The sequence below is a fragment of the Lucilia sericata genome, unplaced genomic scaffold, assembly GCF_015586225.1.
Source record: "Lucilia sericata isolate MDLA Ls3-8-SP2 unplaced genomic scaffold, ASM1558622v1 Contig000217F_arrow, whole genome shotgun sequence".
Classification (NCBI taxonomy): Eukaryota; Metazoa; Arthropoda; class Insecta; order Diptera; family Calliphoridae; genus Lucilia; species Lucilia sericata.
In genome coordinates, this window is record NW_023994245.1 from 360665 (window position 1) to 385703 (window position 25039).

The following is a 25039-nucleotide window of genomic DNA, read 5'->3' on the forward strand; positions in this document are numbered from 1 at the left end:
AATTTATTGTTCACAGAAGTGCTTAATTAAAATTACGTAAATTTTCCCACAACCATTAAAACTTTAAATAATTGATGATATCATAAAAAGGAAATTTAATACATCTTATATAAGTTATTATTTAATTGTAGTAAATATTTTTTATTTTTTATATAATAGAAAAGGCAGTTTTTCTCTAACAACTTCTTAAGCCTAAAGTTACTTTCACACCTACAAAATATTTTACAAAAATTACTTGAACCTTAAAAATCGACATTTTTATATAAAACTTCTTTATTATTTGATTCGTTATTATTTGCAATTTGGAAAACCATGAAGATAAAAAAATATTTGAAAAAAAATAGTGGTTATGTATTTTTCGTCAAATATTCGATAGGTGTGAACATACCTTAATACTATTTAATATTATTTTTCTAATAATTTTCAAAAATGTTTAAAACATTTTTATTATTGAATTTAAACCAATTCTAAATTCAATTGTTATGTTTTTGAATGTATTTGTTAAATGCAAAAATCCCAGTCTAATATTATTTAAAAATTTGGTAATATTGAGTATGTTATTTGAGTAGTTATTTCATACATTACATGGTAATGAGTGGTCGTTATCAATGATATTAATTCTTTTATTAATTTAGCCAGAGTGTTTGTCTAATAAAAAATTAGTTAGTGGTTTTAGTCCTAGTCGAACCACTAACCAATATAAAAAACCGGGAAAGTCGGGCAATCAGTGATTACTAATCACATTTGTAAACAGTTATTTTTGGTCATCGTCACCCCAAAAGTAAGTACTTACACTTTGGTACAATATTACTTGCCTCTACTTACCGGGTAAGTAAAGATTTTGCTGGGATATTTCGTTACTTTTGTATCGATTCTTAAGAACATATCTTTCCACTTGATTAATTCAAGAAATTTCAACATTTAAATAAATATTTTTTTTTCATTTACTTTCCTTAATATTGGGATTTTTTGTTTTATATTTTTTTAAGCAAAGATTGTTTTTAATTTTCTGTCCTTTTTTGTATTGAATTCATCGTTTGAACTTTTTAATAACAGATGTTGTAAAACAACATGGACAACAGCCACATAATGGTTCGAATTAAAAACCAAAAGGAAAACCATAAAATTATTGATTAAAAATTCTGTTTCAGATAACTTCGTTCATCGTCAACGTATCAAAACGGTTTTATCACTTAACATTTAAATAAATTGTTTAAATGTTTTTTTGATATTTTTTTATTAATGGTCAATGGTGTGTAATTGAAAGACGTTCATTGGGAAATTAGCATTTTTAAGAAATTTAAAGAAGTAAAAGAGTAGGGTGTTTGAACTCATCGAAAGCTGAAATAAACTGAAATCAAATTAGACTTCGTTAAACACGTTTAAATTAGTTAGTTAGTTAGTTAGTTAGTTAGTTAGTTAGTTAGTTAGTTAGTTAGTTAGTTAGTTAGTTAGTTAGTTAGTTAGTTAGTTAGTTAGTTGTTAGTTAGTTAGTTAGTTAGTTAGTTAGTTCGTTAGTTAGTTGTTAGTTCGTTCGTTCGTTCGTTCGTTCGTTCGTTCGTTCGTTCGTTTCGTTCGTTTTCGTTCGTTCGTTAGTTCTTTTCGTTCGTTCGTTCGTTCGTTCGTTTTCGTTCGTTCGTTCGTTTCGTTCGTTCGTTCGTTCGTTCGTTCGTTCGTTCGTTCGTTCGTTCGTTCTTCGTTCGTTCGTTCGTTCGTTCGTTTTTCGTTCGTTTGTTCGTTCGTTCGTTCGTTCTTCGTTCGTTCGTTCGTTTCGTTCGTTCGTTCGTTCGTTCGTTCGTTCGTTTTCGTTCGTTCGTTCGTTCGTTCGTTCGTTTCGTTCGTTCGTTCTTCGTTCGTTTGTTCGTTCGTTCGTTTCGTTCTTCGTTCGTTTCGTTCGTTCGTTCGTTCGTTCGTTCGTTTCGTTCGTTCGTTTCGTTCGTTCGTTCGTTCGTTCGTTCGTTCGTTCTTTCGTTCGTTGTTCGTGTTCGTTCGTTCTGTCGTCGTTTCGTTCGTTCGTTCGTTCGTTCGTTACGCGGCTTACCTCTACCTGTCTCTTCCCTCTGTCCCTCCCCATCCTCCGCCCTCTCCCTCCGGCCCGCTTTTTTTTTCGTTCCCCCTCGATCTTTTCCTTTACCCCCCACCGCGCCCCTCTCAAAATACTTTTCTTATGCTCAACTTTGTTATTGTTTTATGTATTATTTATGCAAATGCTGTAGTTTCTTTGATTTTATTTAAGAACAACTAAACAACTTTAAAATTTACAATTTACATTATGTACATAAATAAATAGATTCTTTGTATTATTTACGGTTATTTTATGGTCTATTGTCATTTATTTATGGACAATACAATGAACGCATCATAAATTTTTATTAACTTATTTTTATTGTTGTTGTTATTGTAAATGGTTTTTGTAACAACATTTTGTTTTTCTTAAAAGACAAAACACGAAAAACCCACTGTTCGAGAATTGAGAGGCTTTTAGCTCAAACAAGATAAGCCACATATTAGTGAAAATTAATTTAAAAAAAATTATGTTAAATACTTACCAAAATAATTTTTTAATATTAATATTTATAAGTTAACTTTTTTAATTTTGATTTCAATATTTTTATTTTGGTCTTTATGAAGTTTCTGCAACCAGCAGTCGCTTTCCAATTGTTTCTTGTAAATTTTATTTATTTTAAAAACAATAAACAATTTCATCTTATAACAACAATACACACTTAAACAAATACAAAAAAACACATTGTTTACTTTAAATGTCATTGTTGTTTCTATTTTTTTCTCCTATTATTGCAGTCCTGCTAATTTCCATTCATACATAAAATATATAAGCAAAAACACATGTACATACACATGTATAGGTATAAAACAAATATTTATTTATGCGTATGAATCTTTCCGTGATATACTCAATTAAACATATACATATGTATATACATACTATACAATAGTCATATCGAATTACAATAATTGTACAGAATTTCCATGACATACCCTTAAATTCTCTTTCCATATAAATAAACACATACATATACAAAAACAATAATTTATACTAGCCTGTCTGAATCCTTTTTGGCTCACTCACTGACTGGTTTACTCTTTCATTTACAGTTAATAACTCAACAAACAAATGTATGTTTAAATTTTGATATTGTATCCAAAAAGTATCTATTTCATTTGTATTAAATGTTGTATGTTTGTTTAAAATCTTTATAATATGTAAACTTCGTAATGATCAGATTTGAGAGTATAAAACCAATTTAAATCTAAGAGAGATTTCATGTAAAGTGATCTAACTTTTGAAAACGATATCTTACGATAGGGATGAAACTTGCCCCTATGATAGTTCTATTGGATAGTGGAAAATTGTAACATTACTGTTCACTGACTGATACTTGATGGAACAATGTAAATGCCAGACGTTAATGAGAGAGAGTGAGTAAAATTCTTCCCCCAAATCGATCCACAAAATGGGATTTTTGGAAATTAGAGGTGGTTTCGTTTTTCAACAAGTTAATTATGAGTTTTTTATAATTTTGTTTCTTGAACTATAAAATTAAATACGCAGAGTCCTGAGTAAATGAAAATCTACAAATGGGGAATTTTTGGTACTTTTTCATATTTCAACTGGCACTTTATTGAGTTTAGAAGCATAAAATTAAACATGCAGTAATGAAGATCTATAAAAATGGATTTTCTATCACTTTTTAGTTCATTTGTACTTTTCACTCTTGCTACAAATAACTCCTTAAAAAAGTACTTACAAATAAGGAGTTAAAAAGTTGTTTTATTTTTCACACACAAAATTGCTCAGTTGGTTATCGTATTGTGAGCCAAAAAATGGTTTTCATAAAAGTACCTAAAAGTAATGCAGACGGTATGTAGTACTAACAGTGAAAAATAAGTGGTTGTGTAAGTACAACGTATAACCGAGTTTTTGTTATGCCTTCGAGAAGAATTGGCAATTAATGCAATCGATCATATATGATTGTTTTAACTTCAAGTCGATACGTTGTGGTGACAATTTGGATATATGTATGTACACAGAGGGAAAAGGAAATAGACACGTCTGGTACCAAATTGACACCAAACTGTTTATAATTTTTCAATACCATCCGTTGTCAAAGTATACACATACGTAAGACAACACTAGACAAACAATCCGTTACCAACGTTTGTTAACATTTAAACAACGGATGTGTATAAAATTTAGATTTCGACGACGAATTGTTGCACGTACGTATGTATATACTTTAACAACGGATTTTATTCAAAAATTATAAACTCTTTGGTGTCAATTTGGTACCAGACGTGTATATATCCTTTTCCCTCTGTGTATAAATAGTATGTTAGTAATTATATACATACATATGTATGTATGTATTGTATTTCTGTTACAGTTATTTGTGGAATTGAATATGTATGTATGGAATTGTAATAATTGCATATATTGTTCTTCAGCAGTTATTACCTATTTTGATTTTTAATTAAAATTACAAAAGAAGTAAATAAATAAAAATAACAAGCCAAGAATATTTAAATAAAATTTCTGTAGTAAATTTTAATTTTATATTATAATTGGCAATGATGGTATGCATTTTATCTTATATCTTATTACAATTTTTATTTAAATTAAATTAAAGAGCATAAGTTAATTTGATCTTCTGTGTTTTTTATTATTAATTTCAACTCAATTACATATCAGCAACATTTGCCATAAATAATTTACAATTAATGTAACCTTATTAAAATTATAATGTTTTCAGGAAAAAGTTCTTATACAAAAGACATGTTACTGACATAAAGGACAGATAGACATAGACAAGGAAAACTGGAAATGAAAAACAATATATGGAGCTTGTAAGTTTCCCTGTTTTACATACTTTTACTGCAATTTACACCATATATTGATGTTATTTTGCGAAAATTTTACAAATTTATAAAAAAGTGTTCGCGTCTATATAAAAACTTTAAAATTTATTTAACAAAATTATTAAAAAATTAAAGGTTTTTATTGAATCAGCACCCAAATAATACTTAGATTAACGTATATTCTTAAAAAGGCATTATCGTCATTGACCCGTTTTACTTATGAAGCAAACACGTTTTAGTACAGCAAATATTGTATTTTGTAATTATAGAATATATTCTAGATTTTTCCACGCTAATTTATTCCTTGAAATTATTCCAAAGTTAATTACCCCACTTATGTGTAAATTTCTCATATTTATGATGCATTAATACGGTTCCATATTTAGACTAAAAATAGCAAATTCTTGCACATACAAACAAGTAACATAAAGTCATTCATATGTGAGAGCTTACATTTAAAAATAATCCATGTTATGCAACAAAAAAAAAAAAAAAAAAAAAAAAACGTTTTCGTATAATTCATCTATTCCTTTTTGCAAAACATACTTACTTTTTACCTGTAGTATAAAGATTAAATATGAAGCAATACATCCTAAGTGATATAATTTCCTATAACTACGTTATAACCTGTAGTGTTCTAATAAGAAAAACCTTTGCAAAAACCTTTCACGGCAAATCGATTTTTGTAAAACCATTTATGTACAAATTTTAATAAATTTTAAGTTTGGGTGCTAAATTTGGAAGAAGAATATACCGCGGTTAGTACGTAAGTTAGTTAGTTAGAGAGGTAGTTATTTAGTTAGTTAGTTAGTTAGTTAGTTATAGTTAGTTAGTTAGTTATTTAGTTTCGTTCGTTAGTTCGTTTTTCGTTTATCGTTGTTCGTTAGTTCGTTCGTTCGTTAGTTCGTTCGTTCGTTCGTTCGTTCGTTCGTTCGTTCGTTCGTTCGTTCGTTCGTTCGTTCGTTCGTCGTTCGTTCGTTCGTTCGTTCGTTCGTTCGTTCGTTCGTTTCGTTCGTTCGTTCGTTCGTTCTTAGTTCGTTCGTTCGTTCGTTAGTTCGTTCGTTCGTTCGTTCGTTCGTTCGTTCGTTCTTCGTTCGTTCGTTCGTTCGTTCGTTGTTCGTTCGTTCGTTCGTTCGTTCGTTCGTTCGTTCGTTCGTTCTTTCGTTTTCGTTCGTTCGTTCGTTCGTTCGTTCGTTCGTTCGTTCGTTGTTCGTTGTTCGTTCGTTCGTTCGTTCGTTCGTTCGTTCGTTCGTTCGTTCGTTCGTTCGTTCGTTCGTTCGTTCGTTCGTTTCGTTCGTTCGTTCGTTCGTTCGTTCGTTCTTCGTTCGTTCGTTCGTTCGTTCGTTTTCGTTCGTTCGTTCGTTCGTTCGTTCGTTTCGTTCGTTCGTTTTCGTTCGTTCGTTCGTTCGTTCGTTCTTCGTTAGTTCGTTTCGTTCGTTTCGTTCGTTCGTTCGTTCGTTCGTTCGTTCGTTCGTTCGTTCGTTTCGTTCGTTCGTTCGTTCGTTCGTTCGTTCGTTTCGTTCGTTCGTTCGTTTCGTTCGTTCGTTCGTTCGTTAGTTCGTTTCGTTCTTCGTTCGTTTCGTTCTTCGTTCGTTTCGTTCGTTCGTTCGTTTCGGTCGATTCGTTCGTTCGTTCTTTGCGCCTTTTTCCCCCACTTCCCTCCCCCCTTTTCCCCCCACAATTTACAAAAAAAAAACAAGTAAGAAAGTATAGTCGGGCGTGGCCGACCATATGATACCCTACACCAGTTATGAATATTAAATGTGATTTATTTTTCATAATAAAGCATTTATCTTCAATATTCCCTTGTTCCGATACATTTAAGCAATTTATGGATGAAAATCTAATTTTCTGAAAGAGGCTTTATATGGGGGCTAGGGGCAAATATGGACCAAGCCCGATAAAATTTTGTGAATATATTTATATTTACATAATATTTTATTGTGCTAAATTTCATCGCGATATTTGTGTTTATAAGTTAATTTGGGACATTCAAGTAATTTTCTGAAGGGGACTTTGTATGGGAGCTAGGGTCAAATGGGGCCCGATCTTTATGAAATTTGGCAGGGTCATCCAGACTTCTATAAAACTTAGTTGTGCCGCATTTTATCGATATATCTGTAAATTTAACAAAATTATGAGCTCAAAAGCTCTTTTCGGGGGGTTCTGTTCTATGGGGGCTAGGTGAAATAATGGACCGATTTCAACCATTTTCAATAGGCTTAGGCCTTGGGTCAAATAAAATGTGCGTGCCAAATTTCATTCAATTATCTTGAAAATTGCGACCTGTACCTTGCGCACAAGGTTTACATGGACAGCCAGCCAGCCAGCCAGCCTGCCAGACGGACGGACGGACGGACGGACATAGCTTAATCGACTCAGAAAACGATTCTAAGCCGATTGGTATACTTTAAGGTGGGTCTAGGACGAATATTTTTGTATGTTACAAACATCAGCACAAATCCAATATACCCTCCCCACTAAAGTGGTGTAGGGTATAAATAGTTTAACAAATAAAAACACAGCAAAATTTCCTCTTAAGATTAATACTATTTATTTATTTCACAATTAAAAATTTTCTTTAACATTAGCTGGAAATGGTGTAATTAATGAGTTCATTACTACAAGAAGGAAAAAATTAGACATTCATACACACTCTTCTCATAAACTCACACACGCACACAAATGCAATCACTATTTAGTTTCTGATATTTTTGCTTCAGTTTTTTTTTTCTTTTTTTCAAAGAAATGACAATGATTTTCATTACGTTTCCATTGTAAGTACATTTAATATCTTTGTTACTGCTTCTGTTGTTATTATTGTATGACCACATAACAAACTCAATTGAATTGAATCAATCTATCAATTTATCAATGCATCCTTCTATCCTATCATTTTACAACCTACAAGTTTAGTTCCTTTATGACATCAACTGGTAATTTTTTATCATAAAGAGCAACGTTATGGCCAACCATAATGTCCAATGGCAATGTAGTTGCAGTTGAACTATGACAGGTGTACTGCCACACGTTGATACTTCGAATTGTCGACAATTGCTGAAATGTTTTTCATCCGACAACATTTGTGCTGTGGCACGTGCGAATGCGGCCGAATTCTGATAGCATTTATAGCGAGCACTATTATAGATGCAGGTCTCATAAGCGTAACGTGCACTGCAAGTAATCAAGTTAAGAAAAAAAAAGAATGAAATGGAAATTAAATTAAAAAATATAAAATGTCTGTAAAACATACATATAAGACAAATAACAAATTTATAAATTAAAAAAAGTTTTCTCTTCTCATACGTGACGTTTGTAATATAAAGGTGAATACATGGAGATGTTGTTATAAAATTTTTGCACAAAATTTATTATTGTTTTGAGGTTTGGTAGACAAATATGTGCTAAATATAATTGTTGGTTGTATACGTAAGTTTAGAATAATAGCAGTGTTTATAATTGATAAAATACATATGTAAGTATTTTTGTAAATATAATAGTTATGTAAAATTTTGCAGGTTCTTTATTAAAAAAGACTTTGTGAAATAGTATTTCTTAAAAAATAATTTTTGCTAAAAGTCTTCTTAAAAGCTGCTATTTTTTCTGTACAACTTATATTTGAAAGTTTAAATTAAATGTGAAACATGTGAACAAGAAAAATGTGTGTGTGTGAAATAAATGTAACTGAGACTGACTTAAATTCCCATGATAAATATTATTTACTTTATTAACTAACTGTATTTATATTGTTGTTGTTGTTATTATTTTCACAAACTTACCAACAAAATTCCAAAAACTTTTCCGTTATATTTTTATCCGAGTGTAAACCTTCAGACAAAATATTTTGAAAATTTTTCGTACAATGCATCCAATCCTCTTGTATGTAAGAAAAACATTCCTTGTGACTTAAATAATCTGGAGAGAAAAAAGAAAGACAGATGCAAAGAGTAAGAGAAATGAATGTTGTAATAAAATATGAATAAAAGCAAATTTGTCATACTTATTAAGAAATGTATCAAGTTGTCTTTTCTAATTTGACACAATATATACAAAATTTATTTATTCATTATAGCAGAGAGTGTGAGAGGGATAGATAAGGGACCAATGTTAGGTTATGTTTTTTGTAAAAGCCACTAATATTTATATTTCTGTATTTAAATGGAAATTGGCAAATTGCTTGCTTAATGTCACTTTTCATAGAATAAATGTTGATTTTTTTATGTGTTTCATTTCGTGTCAAATATCCTTAATGTGCAAAAAGAAACATATACAAACCAATAACGATTATTATCTAAAGATGTCAATTTATGTTTAGTTAATAACCCAGTAAACAATTTTAGGGTATTTGTAAAAATAAGATTTAATAGAATGAATCATTGTTCTTCCTTTTAACAAAATATTCAAATTTTCAAAACATATGTGACGTATACTTAATATGCAACCTAATAAGAAAACAAATAATAAGTATACGCCACATATGTTAGATTATATTACAAGTTCAAATTTTTTTAGTTTAAATATTTAAATTAATTGCCTCAAACTAAAACAAAAACACAAATGAATCAAAATTATACTTTAATTATTTAAAAATTAACCAAAATAATGAAAAAAGTCTTTGAATTTAACCTAAAATTACACAATTCAACCAATCTCAATTATTCAACAAGCCACTTAATATAAAAATTTCTTTTGAAATTTAACTTGAGACACATTTAGAATATTTTAAAGTACTTGAAATCAAGACTCTTATACCAATCCAAAAAGAAAAAACATGCCAAAACCTTTAACTGTCAATGACTTTAAGCACAATTTTTCCAGCTGAACGATTTAGGTTTAAACCTTATTAAACTGCTAATAATTTCATTGTATTGTTTTAGTATTCAGTGAGGTTTTTATTTGTTCTTAAATTGATACAAATTACTTTACTAAGGAAACATTAAGATAAATATAACGGATATTCAATTTATGTAATATTTTTTTTAATGTAATTTTTCGTGTTGTTATATGTTTATTTTAAAATGCTTTCAGGCTTAAATATGTATTTGATTATTTTCAAGGTGAGATTGTCATATAAATGTTTGATGTTTTGAAAATACTTAAAAACACCTTGGGCTGTTTTAATTTTACTTAAAGTACATTTTCTTGTATGTATTTAATTAACTATATAGGAGTATATTAGGGGCATAACAAAAGTAGAGGTAGTTTTTTATAAAATGTTTTATTTTCCAAAATGTATCAAAATAATTAAAACAAGTAAGAGGAATTTATTCTGCTGTACCGAATCTTATATACCGTTAATTTTTAAAACATATGTGACGTATACTTAATATTTTAACTAATAAGAAATTAAATATGAAGTATACGCCTCATATGTTTGATTTTAATTCAAGTTAGAAATTCTTGTGAGTTTAATAAACAATAAACTGAAACACAAATGCAGATGCAAAATAATTCACAAATTATTTAAAAATTTAAAAAAAATAAATAAATTTTTTGAAGGGGTCTCAGTTTTGTACTGGCGATGGAAAATTTTAAAATTATTACAATATTTTAAAAAATCTTTTGCAATATCTTCGAAATGAATCGCAAAAATACTGTAATTTTGAGCTGATTACAGGAAAAATAATTTAAAAATAGATTTTTAGTAACTAATTAACTAACTAACGAACGAACGAACGAACGAACTAACTAACTAACTAACTAACTAACTAACTAACTACTAACTAACTAACTAACTAACTACTAACTAACTACTAACTAACTAACTAACTAACTAACTACTAACTAACTAACTAACTAACACTACTAACTAACTAACTACTAACTAACTAACTAACTAACTAACTAACTACTACTAACTAACTAACTAACTAACTAACACTAACTAACTAACTAACTAACTAACTAACTAACTAACTAACTAACTAACTAACTAACTAACTAACTAACTAACTAACTAACTAACTAACTAACTAACTAACTAACTAACTAACTAACTAACTAACTAACTAACTAACTAACTAACTAACTAACTAACTAACTAACTAACTACTAACTAACTAACTAACTAACTAACTAACTAACTAACTAACTAACTAACTAACTAACTAACTAACTACTAACTAACTAACTAACTAACTACTAACTAACTAACTAACTAACTAACTAACTAACTAACTAACTACTAACTAACTAACTAACTAACTAACTAACTAACTAACTACTAACTAACTAACTAACTAACTAACTAACTAACTAACTAACTAACTAACTAACTAACTAACTAACTAACTAACTAACTAACTAACTACTAACTAACTACTAACTAACTAACTAACTAACTAACTAACTAACTAACTAACTAACTAACTAACTAACTAACTAACTAACTAACTAACTAACTAACTAACTAACTAACTAACTAACTAACTAACTAACTAACTAACTAACTAACTAACTAACTACTAACTAACTAACTAACTAACTAACTAACTAACTAACTAACTAACTAACTAACTAACTAACTAACTAACTAACTAACTAACTAACTAACTAACTAACTAACTAACTAACTAACTAACTAACTACTAACTAACTAACTAACTAACTAACTAACTAACTAACTAACTAACTAACTAACTAACTAACTAACTAACTAACTACTAACTAACTAACTAACTAACTAACTAACTAACTAACTAACTAACTAACTAACTAACTAACTAACTAACTAACTAACTAACTAACTAACTAACTAACTAACTAACTAACTAACTAACTAACTAACTAACTAACTAACTAACTAACTAACTAACTAACTAACTAACTAACTAACTAACTAACTAACTAACTACTAACTAACTAACTAACTAACTAACTAACTAACTAACTACTAACTAACTAACTAACTAACTAACTAACTAACTAACTAACTACTACTAACTAACTAACTAACTACTAACTAACTAACTAACTAACTAACTAACTAACTAACTAACTAACTAACTAACTAACTAACTAACTAACTACTAACTAACTAACTAACTAACTAACTAACTAACTAACTAACTAACTAACTAACTAACTAACTACTAACTAACTAACTAACTAACAACCTAACTAACTAACTAACTAACTAACTAACTAACTAACTAACTACTAACTAACTAACTAACTAACTAACTAACTAACTAACTAACTAACTAACTAACTAACTAACTAACTAACTAACTAACTAACTAACTAACTAACTAACTAACTAACTAACTAACTAACTAACTAACTAACTAACTAACTAACTAACTAACTAACTAACTAACTAACTAACTAACTAACTAACTAACTAACTAACTAACTAACTAACTAACTAACTAACTAACTAACTAACTAACTAACTAACTAACTAACTAACTAACTAACTAACTAACTAACTAACTAACTAACTAACTAACTAACTAACTAACTAACTAACTAACTAACTAACTAACTAACTAACTAACTAACTAACTACTAACTAACTAACTACTACTAACTAACTAACTAACTAACTAACTAACTAACTAACTAACTACTAACTAACTAACTAACTAACTAACTAACTAACTAACTAACTAACTAACTAACTAACTAACTAACTAACTAACTAACTAACTAACTACTAACTAACTAACTAACTAACTAACTAACTAACTAACTAACTAACTAACTAACTAACTAACTAACTAACTAACTAACTAACTAACTAACTAACTAACTAACTAACTAACTAACTAACTAACTAACTAACTAACTAACTAACTAACTACTAACTAACTAACTAACTAACTAACTAACTAACTAACTAACTAACTAACTAACTAACTAACTAACTAACTAACTAACTAACTAACTAACTAACTAACTAACTAACTACTAACTAACTAACTACTAACTAACTAACTAACTAACTAACTAACTAACTAACTAACTAACTAACTACTAACTAACTAACTAACTAACTAACTAACTAACTAACTAACTAACTAAACTAACTAACTAACTAACTAACTACTAACTAACTAACTAACTACTAACTAACTAACTAACTAACTAACTAACTAACTAACTAACTAACTAACTACTACTAACTAACTAACTAACTAACTAACTACTAACTAACTAACTAACTAACTAACTAACTAACTACTACTAACTAACTAACTAACTAACTAACTAACTAACTACTAACTAACTAACTAACTGACTAACTAACTAACTAACTAACTAACTAACTAACTAACTAACTAACTAACTACCTAACTAATTAACTAACTAACTGTGTTCAAGTTTTTCAATCGCTTGTAGGGAACTGAGGCTTCTTTCAAAAAATTGTATTTCTCTCTTATTTAGCATCTTTTGGGAGGTATTCCTAGAATAAAGTAGTCATAGATAAAAAGGATACCCTACATAAATCTTTAAGATTTTGGCAATTGTTTCAAAACATGTCATAATATTTCAAAATTAATATTAGACTTTTGAAAATTTAATTTATTTTTAAATACATAGCTGAGGGTATTATTTAAATAAGTTATGCTATTGAATTAAACTAATCTTATATTAATTAAATATTTTTTTATAAATATGTCGCAGCATATATTTTTAGCCTTTAGTAGAAAAACAAATTCAAATTATAATAATATGAGAATTTAATAATTTCTTCCTATTTGGCAAATGTCTAAACTTTATATTTCTCAATGTATTATTTTCACCTTTATATTTTAAAAACTTAAAATTTTCAAGATCATTTTAATTGATTGTGTTTATATATTATTAAGTTTTAATTAATTATAATGCAGATTTATTTCAAGAGATTAAGTTAAGTAACGTTATAAGTAAATTATTTATTTTACTAGGAAATTCTATTAATTCTGTGTAAATATTAACAAAGGATAGACACTTTTCATATTAAATATTTAATAAACATAAATGACGTGAGTAAAATCACAGTAGGTAATAAATTTCCCAAAATTATGCAATGCAATTTATGTGGTTATTGTATTCAGCAAGTAAAGTAAACTTTTTATGATTCACACTACCACCCACCACTAGCTTCTGACTGTAGATGAAGGTGAGTCCTTTTATACTTAGAAAAAGAAAAGAAATCTTCTTAATAAATGTTATTAGGTTTGCTGGTTAACCAGTTAATAAACCAAAGTGCTTTGGAAAAACTCACATTCATATAATCTTACATGTGGGTGAAAATATTTCTGAATTCGTGATGTACATACTTTAGTCTAAATGGATATGATTATAAGAGTGTATGTATGAATGTATGTACATTAAAGTGGTCCTGTTTCTATGAAAAAGATTATGTTTCCAATGAAACTTTAGTTCGTTTAAAGAAATCATTTAGGGGCCACCCTAATGTACATAAGTATATATAAGCATTTTACACGATAAGATCCAAAAAAAGAAGAAAATTTTTATTATTGTCTGTAACAGTTGCCTCTATGTGGTGTATCTGTAGGTGTTTGTCTGTCCCTCTATCTGTAGATGTCACACAAAATTGAGTTTGAATATGAAGCTTTAGCTATTGTTTTTTAATGTACATATTTAGTAGTATACACATGTATCTGGATACAAATTTCAACAGATGTACATATGAATGTACATATATGTGTATATTTGTTTCTATGTATGACAGTTGTATGTTTGTATTTGTAGTTTTGTTAATGGCAAATGTGGATTTCGCCCCCCACCTCGTATTTGATTTTATGAAAACAGAAATTAGTTTTTTTTTTTCAAGAAAACAAAACAAGTGCGCTATCTGTTAGATGACTTCTTGTCCAGAATGGATTTGACAGATTCCATTTAGTGTTCAGCTAAATGGACAAATGAATGATAGCTTTTCTAAGTAATAAAAGCTAATTTAATACATTGTTGGTTTTTTTTTTTTTTCTATTAAACTTTTCCGCAATTTTGGTGAAAATTTCAATATGATAAAATTGTGAAATTAACTGCAAATTGTGTTAAGTTTACATTTTATAAAAATAAAGTTTTGACTTAATTATTTATATTAGAAATCTTTTCGATCTGGCAATTAGTGTCATTCACAGCTTAAGAAAATTGTGAAAAACTCAGTTAACACTTTTCCACTCTAAACCAGTGCCAAATTTGTTTATTATTGGTTCTGTTGCATAAAATATACCAGAGATATAAGATGTGACACATTTTTATAAAATTTTTTCCAAATATATAAAGTCACGTATATGTACGAAAATGATTCAATGCACATATATCGAGTGTAAATAAATATTTACGAATCATTGTGTTCAATAAAGTTTTTTGATCGAAATTTTTGTCATTTCAGTCATGAAGAATTTTGCAAATATTTGCAAATATAATGCAAATATTTAACAAATGGCTTGTTTTTAAAGTTTGACAGTTTGTTATATGTAGTTGAAGATACGAAGAAATGCATTAATAAAAGTTAGGGGAAAATATTTAAAAGAAATGAAACTAAAAACCTTATTACATGTGACGAATATTGAAAGGGTTACTTGGATGTGGTCTAGATCTTATGATCTTTTAATGAGAAATTTAAGAAAGTATTCAGAGAAAGGACTTTAAAAGCAATGAAATAAATCTAAGTCTATGAACTCAAGGTTGTTAAATTTAAGAAAAAAAACATTTTCTTTATTTTAATCTTGTACAATATTTATAAAAAATATTTAAAATCTGTCACGAGCCACAATTCAAAGCAAATTAGATTCAGAGTCTAACATTGTAGAAATAATTAACTTGATAAAATATTTTGTAATTTTTATTGAATTAAATAAAAATCCAAACTGCAATAAAAATATTTAAAAGAAAATTAATCATTGTGTAAATAACCCTCAAAAAAAGTAATTTTCTCTTAAACTTTTTACAAAAGTTTATAATCCGCTTAAAATTTTTTTAAGTAAAATTTACCAATACAAACCAAAAACCAATCAGTCGTCCACCACCAGCCCACTCAATTATCCATGAATATTTAATACTTTTCTACTTAGATTTGAACTTTGATTTTCTCTTTTTTTTTGTTTCTTTCTAGAATTTATTACTTACCTTGTTGAAAGGTTTTATCTTCACAAAACTTTGTAAAGAATTTTTTAGCTCCTTCCACATTATTGTTCAAAATATTGATATTATTCGAGGGAATACAACGTGAGGTATAGTCATCGAAGCACTTCATGCCACGTCGAAAAACACTGTAATTAAAATGTAATTTTAGTTTTTTTTAATTTCTGAGGTTTTATTGTCATAATTAAAAGAAAATATTAAATCGCTTTCTGTGTGTAATTAAAATATTGGCTTAAAATTTGAAGGCCACTAAATTTTAACTGACGTTTCTTTTAACAGTGAAATTGTGGTAGTAGCAAAATATGATCTTATCTAAAATCATCCTAATTAAAAATATTTTTCAAAAAATGTATTTGTGCGTTTTTTCCTTTTTGTCTACTTTTAACAATCTTGTTGATGTCTATGTTGTCACAGTTTCGCTTCTTTTATCACGTTGTTTTGTCCAAATATTTTCCTTTCTTTTTGTTTAACTAGCATGTTGTTTTTGGCTTAAAAAAGCATAAATATTTATTATTATATTCTCAGTTGTAATTTAATATTTCAACTTTTTTCCATGGTCCTTTGGTCTTGTTTACAGCTACTCTTATTCTCACGCATCTAGCAAAAAATTGTGAAAAATAAGTGAGATAATATGGTCGAGCAAATCCGACCTTATTATACCTTACGGAAGTTATTAATTTATTTTCCCGTACTTCAGAGTACGTGGTGGCTATAAGGGTTATAAACCGATTTCAAACATTATCAATCTATATAGAATTATATTAAAACTAACGAGTTGTAGATGGATAACGTATGGACACCCATATGATTGGACTGACGGACGCATTAACTTCGTTCAATAGTCTCTGTTTAAGTGTTACACACTTTACCATAAGCATATTAAACCCCCTTAATAGTGGTGTAGGGTATAAATAGAAAACAAGTAAGAATTTATAGTCGGGCATGGCCGACCATATGATACCCTACACCAGTGATAATGTTAGGCTGATTGGAGTGCCTGCTACAAGCAATGCGAAGCTTTGCGCCACAAACCTTTATCTTTAAAATTGTGAACTGTAGTGTGCGCACAAGGTTTACATGGACACATAAACGGACAGACAGACAGACAGACAGACGGACTAAATCGACTCAAAAAATGAGTCTAAACCGATTGATATACTTTAAGGTGGGTGTAGGACCAATATTTTTGGGTGTTACAAACATCAACACAAACCCATAATTGCCTCCTCATTATAGTGGTGTAGGGTATAAATATACAGCAAATTTTAAAATGTATATATGTTTGTAGTGGGGAGAGTTTCATAAACATGGCCAAAAAATACAATATATAAAAATTTAAATTTTAAGTAACTTATTATAAATCTTGTTGTTATAAACAATATTATAAGAAATATTTATAAGATATATATTTATAAGATACATATTTATAAGATACATACATATATTTTTGTTTTCATCTTCAATAAGAAACCCTCCACAATTGAAACATCGAAAGAATTTTTGGTTTCTGTTTGTATGTTTTTTCTATAGTCAAGTTTCATTTTCAACATCAATAAGAAAAATTATTTATTATTCAGTTTTCCCACAAACAAACACAAACCCAAACCCTTATAAAACATACAATAATATGTAAATATGTCTAACTGTCTATTGAAGTAACACGAGTAGCAAAGTAATACAACTTAATAATACGGAAAGGATTTTCTTTTTCCTTTGACTACTTTACATAAAGCTTTAAAAAATTATAGTAGCAAATGAAAAAAAAAATCATATTTCAGGAAATTTCCTTTACGTGTTACACAAATATGTATCTTATAGCCATTAAAGACATTTCAAAAAGTAAAAAATGTCACACTCTAATATCAGCATATTTCATCTTGTCAAAAATATAGCTGGATTTCTTATAAAAAGTGACATTATTATTTGTTTTGCTTAAGGGGGACATAAATAAATATTTATTTTCTTTAAATTTTATTCTTTAATAAAATTCTTTATTATTATTTAAAAAACACAAAGGTTTGCTAACAATTATGATTAGATTTAATATTTAAAAGAAATTTGTTATTTTAAATTTTTTTATATAAGTATTTTGGGTTTTATGTATTTTGCCATTTAAAGTGTTTCCTTTTTACATGTGTTTCTACTTAATAGCATTTTTCATGTCATAAGTTTTAAGTTTTAAGTTTGAAGACTTTTTTGTACCTTTTATCCTTTTTGTTTATTGGCAATTTTCTTTTATTTAAAATAAACAAATCCTTTTTGTAAACAGATAAATAATAACATAAAGCTATTAAAAATACATAAAAATAATCTAAAAGTTTTTTTTAAATCTCTTCAAAAGAAAAACTTTGTATGTTTTCAAATTAATTTTTTATTTGAAAATAATTCAAGGAAAAATTTTCCAAAAAAGCGAGTTAATAATTTAAATAATACACCTTTCCTTTAACTCAACTAGGAATAGTTTCCTCGATTAATTTCACTCTCATTTAAATTGTTCTCTATCTGGCCATCACTGAACTAAACCAAACATCGTCAGAGATGAAGAGTCCTCTGACTCACTGTGTTCATATCCTACGCACTAGTCAATGTATCATTCCATCGACTTGCCTATTGACAAATAATCCATTCACTTATCTGTTCACTAGTCTATGGACTAGTCTAAAGTTAGAAATATTCTTTTAAAATTTCATAAATAATAAATTTTATTCTAATAAAGTTATTCAATTTAATTAAATGCGCATTTCGTTAAGTAAAAATTAATTCTGTAAAAACTTTTCAACACAATTTGTTTTCACACAAAGGATATGCCTCTTCTTAATTTCAAAAAATTTCTACAAAACGGATATTTGTTTTTTTTTGGTTTGGTTTTTTTGTTGATGAACTACTTTTGTTTTAGAAAATTTTATGATTAAACTCATCATCTACAGTATTCCTTTCACATAAAATTGTTTCTCGTTTAATAGTGCAAACATTAAATTTATTCAATTCTACATATATTTTAATTACGTTCCTTTTTCATTAATTTCACTCTTAAGAGTTGTGTTCGCTACTTAACACATCCTCTTTCTTTATGTTAGCAATATCTTATATCATATGTTAAGAAAGAAATTCGGTTATTTTTTAGATTTGTTCATTTTCTGCTGTTTACTTTATAACTTTAGTTATAAAGTAGATGTAGATTGTTCTCACTGTATATTCTATACATAAAATGATTACATACTACAAAGTACTTAGTTGTTTTCAAAATCTATTTAAATTACGTTTTTCCATTGCATGTCTTCTGTTAAGAGTTTATTCATCTTACCCATCCATCATCTTAGTTGTTGTTGTGCATTTTCAACAAATGAGACAAATCTAGAACTGAACTAGAAACTGAACTAGAACTAGAACTGAACTAGAACTACTGAACTAGAACTGAACTAGAACTGAACTAGAACTGAACTAGAACTGAACTAGAACTGAACTAGAACTGAACTAGAAACTGAACTAGAACTGAACTAGAACTGAACTAGAACTGAACTAGACTGAACTAGAACTGAACTAGAACTGAACTAGAACTGAACTAGAACTGAACTAGAACTGAACTAGAACTGAACTAGAACTGAACTAGAACTGAACTAGAACTGAACTAGAACTGAACTAGAACTGAACTAGAACTGAACTAGAACTGAACTAGAACTGAACTAGAACTGAACTAGAACTGAACTAGAACTGAACTAGAACTGAACTAGAACTGAACTAGAACTGAACTAGAACTGAACTAGAACTGAACTAGAACTGAACTAGAACTGAACTAGAACTGAACTAGAACTGAACTAGAACTGAACTAGAACTGAACTAGAACTGAACGAACTGAACTAGACTGAAATAGAACTGAACTAGAACTGAACTAGAACTGAACTAGAACTGAACTAGAACTGAACTAGAACTGAACTAGAACTGAACTAGAACTGAACTAGAACTGAACTAGAACTGAACTAGAACTGAACTAGAACTGAACTAGAACTGAACTAGAACGACCTAGAACTGACTAGAACTGAACTAGAACTGAACTAGAACTGAACTAGAACTGAACTAGAACTGAACTAGAACTGACGAGAACTAACTAGAACTGACTAGAACTGAACTAGAACTGACAGAACTGAACTAGAACTGAACTGAAACTAGAACTGAACTAGAACTGAACTAGAACTGAACTAGAACTGAACTAGAACTGAACTAGAACTGAACTAGAACTGAACTAGAACTGACTAGACTGAACTAGAACTGAACTAGAAACTGAACTAACTGAACTAGAACTGAAGAACTGAACTAGAACTGAACTAGAACTGAACTAGAACTGAACTAGAACTGAACTAGAACTGAACTAGAACTGAACTAGAACTGAACTAGAACTGAACTAGAACTGAACTAGAACTGAACTAGAACTGAACTGAACTGAACTAGAACTGAACTAGAACTGAACTAGAACTGAACTAGAACTGAACTAGAACTGAACTACTAGAACTGAACTAGAACTGAACTGAACTAGAACTGAACTAGAACTGAACTAGAACTGAACTAGAACTGAACTAGAACTGAACTAGAACTGAACTAGAACTGAACTAGAACTGAACTAGAACTGAACTAGAACTGAACTAGAACTGAACTAGAACTGAACTAGAACTGAACTAGAACTGAACTAGAACTGAACTAGAACTGAACTAGAACTGAACTAGAACTGAACTAGAACTGAACTGAACTAGAACTGAACTAGAACTGAACTAGAACTGAACTAGAACTGAACTAGAACTGAACTAGAACTGAACTAGAACTGAATTAGAACTGAACTAGAACTGAACTAGAACTGAACTAGAACTGAACTAGAACTGAACTAGAACTGAACTAGAACTGAACTAGAACTGAACTAGAACTGAACTAGAACTGAACTAGAACTGAACTAGAACTGAACTAGAACTGAACTAGAACTGAACTAGAACTGAACTAGAACTGAACTAGAACTGAACTAGAACTGAACTAGAACTGAACTAGAACTGAACTAGAACTGAACTAGAACTGAACTAGAACTGAACTAGAACTGAACTAAAACTGAACTAGAACTGAACTAGAACTGAACTAGAACTGAACTAGAACTGAACTAGAACTGAACTAGAACTGAACTAGAACTGAACTAGAACTGAACTAGAACTGAACTAGAACTGAACTAGAACTGAACTAGAACTGAACTAGAACTGAACTAGAACTGAACTAGAACTGAACTAGAACTGAACTAGAACTGAACTAGAACTGAACTAGAACTGAACTAGAACTGAACTAGAACTGAACTAGAACTGAACTAGAACTGAACTAGAACTGAACTAGAACTGAACTAGAACTGAACTAGAACTGAACTAGAACTGAACTAGAACTGAACTAGAACTGAACTAGAACTGAACTAGAACTGAACTAGAACTGAACTAGAACTGAACTAGAACTGAACTAGAACTGAACTAGAACTGAACTAGAACTGAACTAGAACTGAACTAGAACAGAACTAGAACAGAACTAGAACTGAACTAGAACTGAACTAGAACTGAACTAGAACTGAACTAGAACTGAACTAGAACTGAACTAGAACTGAACTAGAACTGAACTAGAACTGAACTAGAACTGAACTAGAACTGAACTAGAACTGAACTAGAACTGAACTAGAACTGAACTAGAACTGAACTAGAACTGAACTAGAACTGAACTAGAACTGAACTAGAACTGAACTAGAACTGAACTAGAACTGAACTAGAACTGAACTAGAACTGAACTAGAACTGAACTAGAACTGAACTAGAACTGAACTAGAACTGAACTAGAACTGAACTAGAACTGAACTAGAACTGAACTAGAACTGAACTAGAACTGAACTAGAACTAATTTACATAGTAATATCAGTTTTTAATTTAATTTATTTTAATTTATATCACTAATGTAGATGCTTGGTGATATACAGACATAATTTTTATTGCAAAATTTTCTTTATATATTTCAAAATTAGTTGATTTTAAAATCAATAAGACAAAACTAAATAAATTTCCTATCTATCCTTAATATTTAAAAAGTTCTAAAACAATTTCGTTTTAAATATTTCTTGTCACACTGACCTTATTAAAGTCATCATAAGATGTTCTTTTTTAAATTTATTTGAATGAAATAAATTTAGGCTTTTAACGCAAACAATTTCTTTTGTTACACCCATAAGAGAACTTCAAAGAGAAATGAACTCCCAGAAGAAGAAGACCTTCTTGTTCAAACAAATAAATATTTGCACGTGTAAATAAACAAGATGTAAAATGGTATCGTAACAATAACAACAAGCAGGAAGGCGTGAAAACTAATTTTTTAAAGAAAAAAAACAATTAAAGAAGCTATAACAAATTTCAGTAAATTTTTCATTTTAATTTTGTTATTTGTTTAAATATTAAAGACGTGTTATAACAAAGAATATTTGATGAGTTTTTTAAGAAAAATAAGGAAATAATTGAATTTCTTTTAAGTTGTATTTTTTATATTTGATTTTATAACATATGTATATGTATGTATTATCAGTAACAAATTGTGTCATATATTAATTTTTAATTTATTTTGTCTTGTGTCCCACATGAGTTGATTAGAAGTTGTTGCTTCTTTCCAGTGTTTTGTAATAAAAAATGGCACTACATACATTAATTTTACACACAATTTATTTTTGTCCTAAGTCACTCAGTCAGCCAGTCCATTAATCAATTACATGGACTTTATAAGATAAAGTTAAACTATGCAGTTAAAGAGGAAAACATTGAACAATTTGGAATGTTTTTTCGTTTGTTGTAAGACATTTTAGTACAATTGATTTTAGTACTTTATTTTCAGGATGTTATTAGGCGATATATAGCATTTATATACATATTTTCTCAGTCTTGGATTTTTGATTATATCTCTGTTATTTATGGACCGAATTTACTGATTTTAATTAGGAAACTTCTTATTTGGATATCGAAGATACATATCTGCGGTCTTCAGAAAATTTACAGTTTAATCGACACCGCTATCTTTAAAGATCCAGAATATATATACTTTATAGTATCGGTTACCCCCGGGGGCATTTTACCTTGATGAAAGTGGGTCTTTCTTGGTGTTATTGCAATCCCGGGGAAACGAGGTGCTATCAGTACCTCTAGTCTGCCGAGACTATAAACTGGTATTCTCGGCCTTTCCTTGGAATGATTCGACATGGGGTAGAACCAGAGAACCACATAATCTGGTACCACGGTAACCGGTAGCCTACAGAGCAGAGTTTCGAGTCCCAGTTATTGGAGAGGTCCCATCGGCGTGCATTTGGAGGTTGTGGTTTTAACCCAAATTTGCGGGAAGATAAAGATTGACTGTGGGACTAAGCGTTCGAAATTTGATGTTAAGTGTACATGACGAAATGTGGGAATTTAGGGGTATGCGGACCTTACTCACCTATAGTGAGCCAAATCCTCGACTTATTTGATGCATTCGTGTATCGGTCTACCGAATACGTCTCAATGTGCTGTTGCCAACTCAACCATCTCCGGAAGTGTTGTTTCATCTTGCATCTTGGAAGTGGTCAGAGATTAGATAGCTCGAGTCCTTGTACATGGACCGGCAGAAACATGTACAAAAATGAGTGAGTCGTCTAATTAGCTCATCCCGTGGAACCACCGTGGAATAAGGCCAGCACGGTAGTTGTTCACGTAAAGCACTTCGACTTCGAAAACGAAATGTCCATTTGAAAAGCCTTTTTCTATTGGAGAAGAGCCATTTATTAGCTACAGAGAAAAACTTTATATCTCCAAATTCAGAAGATTCTTTAATTTTGTCTTCCTAAATTTTGATTTGGAATTATAGATTTATTCCCAATATTTTTCAAAATATTAAAAAAACTGATCATCAACTATCTTTATATAAAAAAAAATTTTAATTTAATTCAATATCCTTACACCAACTGAACTGACAGAATGTGTTCCAGAAATGATTGATGACTTTTTACTTGAACTTACTTGCATTTCGATACAATGTCCTGTTCATTGATGGCTATTTTCGAAGTTTGTAAAAATTCCATTAGATGTGGCGGCAGATCCCTAAAACAATTGTCTGCCATTTTTTGCGTATTGCCACACATAATATTATTGTTGCTGTTGCTATTATTAGATATGTTATTATTGTTGCTATTGATATATAGATTCGTATTTTGTTCAGCCTCCGCTGCTCCAGCTCCTATTAATGACATATCCGGTGTATTTGTTTTAATTAGATTTTCTGAATTGACACATGTTATTACCAAAGTTTGATAAATTAGTAACAAATACAACATTTTGGGTTTTTGGTTTTTTTCTTGGAAACGTTGCACACTGTATACAAACATTTTGGTTACGATTAATTGACACGTTAAGAATTAGAGATTTGACAAAACTTTTCGTATGTTATTCAGTACACAAAAACAAACATTTTGTTGTTTAATCTTTTTCGACTATAAAATACAATTCATTGGATATTTCGAAATCGTATGTTTTCACTTTTTTGCTTTAATTAAGTTTCACCTCACGTATTTGTAATATTTTGTTTTTTCATTTTACATTTCGTTACAACTTGTTGCTGTTTGTTCATTGTTAAATGACATTGAAAATACTTTTGCTTTTACTTTAACTTTTCATTAATAATAAATTGTTGCAATTGTTTTCTTTTCTTTTTATTAATGCTATCAATTATTTAGCAAAGTAAATTTTCTTTCCTTTTCCTCCGTTATTGCTTTAATGTTCCGTTAACGAGTGTAAAAGGTTTGAAAACATGTCAACAACTGGCATTGAATTCTGAATATTCTTACTATTTTATATTTGGCTAATATGAAAGTTTACAAACAGTTAAGGATGCTGCTGTTAACAAAATTTACTTCTTTTACTGCTCAGTTAACATTGAGAGAGTTTAACAGTGAAGAGCGTTACTACATTAGAATATGCGCAGTTTATAGGAAAACACGTGCTTTTGATTTGTTTAGAAGTTTTACATTAACTATACTTATACATTCA

At 29.2% G+C, this 25039-nt stretch overlaps 1 protein-coding gene across 1 annotated transcript; it reads right to left on the reverse strand.

The window, feature by feature from the left end:
* Positions 1-7528: 7528 nt before the first annotated feature.
* Positions 7529-24768, reverse strand: LOC119602266. The gene is made up of 4 exons (XM_037953686.1): positions 24014-24768; positions 15964-16106; positions 8658-8793; positions 7529-8052 (listed from the first exon to the last, which is right to left on the reverse strand). The coding sequence occupies exons 1-4, from the start codon at positions 24376-24378 to the stop codon at positions 7800-7802; spliced, it is 897 nt and encodes a 298-aa protein (XP_037809614.1). The 5' UTR covers positions 24379-24768; the 3' UTR covers positions 7529-7799.
* Between the last annotated feature and the right edge of the window lie 271 nt (positions 24769-25039).